The sequence below is a fragment of the Callorhinus ursinus genome, unplaced genomic scaffold (genome assembly GCF_003265705.2).
Source record: "Callorhinus ursinus isolate GAN/ISIS: 27379988/994484 unplaced genomic scaffold, GSC_fseal_2.0 scaffold7784, whole genome shotgun sequence".
NCBI classification, from domain to species: domain Eukaryota; kingdom Metazoa; phylum Chordata; class Mammalia; order Carnivora; family Otariidae; genus Callorhinus; species Callorhinus ursinus.
Window position 1 is genome coordinate 1 of NW_027404834.1, and position 2,202 is coordinate 2,202.

General features: G+C 63.0%; 1 protein-coding gene across 1 annotated transcript; it reads right to left on the reverse strand.

Annotated features, from left to right (window-relative positions):
- Window positions 1-3: 3 nt before the first annotated feature.
- Window positions 4-2,196, reverse strand: LOC141372332 (leukocyte immunoglobulin-like receptor subfamily A member 6; the record flags this gene model as incomplete). The annotated part of the gene is made up of 6 exons (XM_073890834.1): window positions 2,072-2,196; window positions 1,880-1,915; window positions 1,422-1,706; window positions 974-1,276; window positions 451-747; window positions 4-242 (listed from the first exon to the last, which is right to left on the reverse strand). Coding segments are annotated over exons 1-6 (1,278 nt in total), but the record flags the coding sequence as incomplete, so codon positions are not given.
- Window positions 2,197-2,202: the final 6 nt, after the last annotated feature.

A 2,202-nucleotide genomic window follows, 5' to 3' on the forward strand; every position in this document is an offset into this window, starting at 1 on the left:
TGAGCCGTAGCACCTGTAGGTCCCCCCGTGGGCTGAGGTCACAGGACTCATGGAGAATTCAGCCTGGTGCTGCCCAGCTCGGTGCTTTGATCTAAGACGCAGCGGGGGATCGGCCGCCCCGTCCTTGGACAGAAGGAAAGTGTCCACAGAGATCCATGACTGACACAGCAGGGTCACATTCTCTCCTGAGGTCACCGTGGGTCCTGGCTGCACTGAGAGGGAGGGTGTGTCGGGGAGCTGTCCTAGAGAGAGGAAGGGCGGGTGAGGGGCTGTCCAGCCCTCGTTCTGCACTGAGTCTGTCTGTGTCCTCTGGGTCTCTCCCTTCTCTGTCTCTGTCTGTCTCTCTCCCTCCCTGGGACCCCATACCTCTGGTCCCACCACCACCGCCTGGGGCCCCCCTGGCAGGAGCTGTGCAGGGTCTGGGGTCCTGACTGACCTGTGGCATCTCACCTGCGACCAGGATGTCCAGGGGGTCACTGGGGGCCGACCACTCGGAGGAGAGGTTCTGTCCACCATAGCATGTGTACCGGCCGCCGTGGGAGGGTCTCACTGGGTCCAGGTCGAAGTTCGCCCCAGAGAGCCCAGCGTGGGGCTGCCGGCCAAGGCGCCGGGGAGGGTCACCTGCTCCCTCCTTGGACAGAGCGAATCTGTCGTAGCCAACATCAGAGCGACACTGGAGGGTCAGGCTCTGTCCAGAGGTCACGACAGGGCCCTGCTGGCTCAGGAGGGAGGGCTTGCCCGACACACCTGGGAGAGACCAGCCGTGGATTGCAGGGGCTGATTATTCTCCCCAAACCTCCCTTCTCCCGTCCTGACCCCTGGCCTCACGGTCCATCACCCTCAGTGTCTCTGACCTGTGAGCCCCTGTTGTCCCCCATTCCACCCTCTCGTCTGGGACTCCCCTGGGAGCAGAGCCCCCGTAACCTGTCTGGTGCCTCAAAACATGGATGGGGCAACAATCAGACTCCCTCACCTGAGACCACCAGCTCCAGGGGCTCACTGGGGAGTGACCACACCTGGGGGGTGTTGCTGTAATAACCATAGCATCTGAACGTCCACCTGAGGCTGGGGGTCACAGGGCCCACAGGGAACAGGGCCTGGGACCACCCCCTGGGGGCTGGCTGGGAGTCCTGGGTCCAGGAGGTCTGGCGTTCTCCTTCCTTCATCAGGATGAACCTGTCGAATCCCACCCACGAGCCACACTGGAGGGTCACGTTCCCTCCTGAGGTCACAACAGGGCTGGGCATGGCTATGAGGCTGGGTTTGCCGTGCAATCCTAGGGGAGCAGAAGGGGACGGTGTTAAATGGGGCTCAGATCCCCCACATCATCCCCAGGGCTGGGCTGTGACAGGGAGACACCTGAGAGCAGACCCCCTTCCTGAGGGCAGAGCCTGGGGCTGGGACCCTGAGTGGGCTCGCACCTGTCACCACCAGCTCCAGGGGGTCACTGGGCTCTGACCAGCCACTGGGACTGAGACAGTAACAGAGATACCGTCCTGCATATACATCTGTCATGTATCTGATGGAGAACTTGGCCTTGTCCCCGGGCTCCAGTGTCTTCTGTCTGTCCCAGGTCTCTGAGTTTCCCTCTTTATGCAGGCGGTACTCCTGGGCCTCCAGGCTCCCCTGACACCAGATGGTCACAGATGTCCTCCAGGGGATCACAGAGCCTGGCTCAGCCCAGATGGTGGGTTTGGGGAGGATTTCTGGAAGAAACGGAGGCTGGGACACAAGACCTTCCCCACCCCCAGGTCCCAGCTCTGCCCCAAACCCCCAGACGTCCCCCTCCGTCAGCCCAGAACTGCTGTTCTCCATCCCCTCTGCCTGGTGGGTGACCCCCGTGAGGAGGTGGGACTGAGACCCCTGGGGACAGACTCACCTGCCTGCACTCGGGTCCTGGGGCCCACACTCAGCCCTGGAAGAGAGTTCCTGTGAGAGGTTTGCTGCGAATCCTGAGCAGAACCCCTCCTCCCGTGAGCCTCCTGAGTCTGGGGTCTCCGACAGCCCAGGGCCTGGCTGTGGGGCGGGTCCCTCCCAGAATAGGGCGTCCCCTCCCCTCCTCAGATCTCACCGAGACAGAGCAGGGCCGTGAGGGCGGGGGTCATGGCGTCTCCCGTCTCTGGCTCTAGCAGTGCATAGGGAGGGACCTCGGTGCCCACAGGACGGGCAGACACACAGGGTGTGGTCATGCGGAGGCTGATC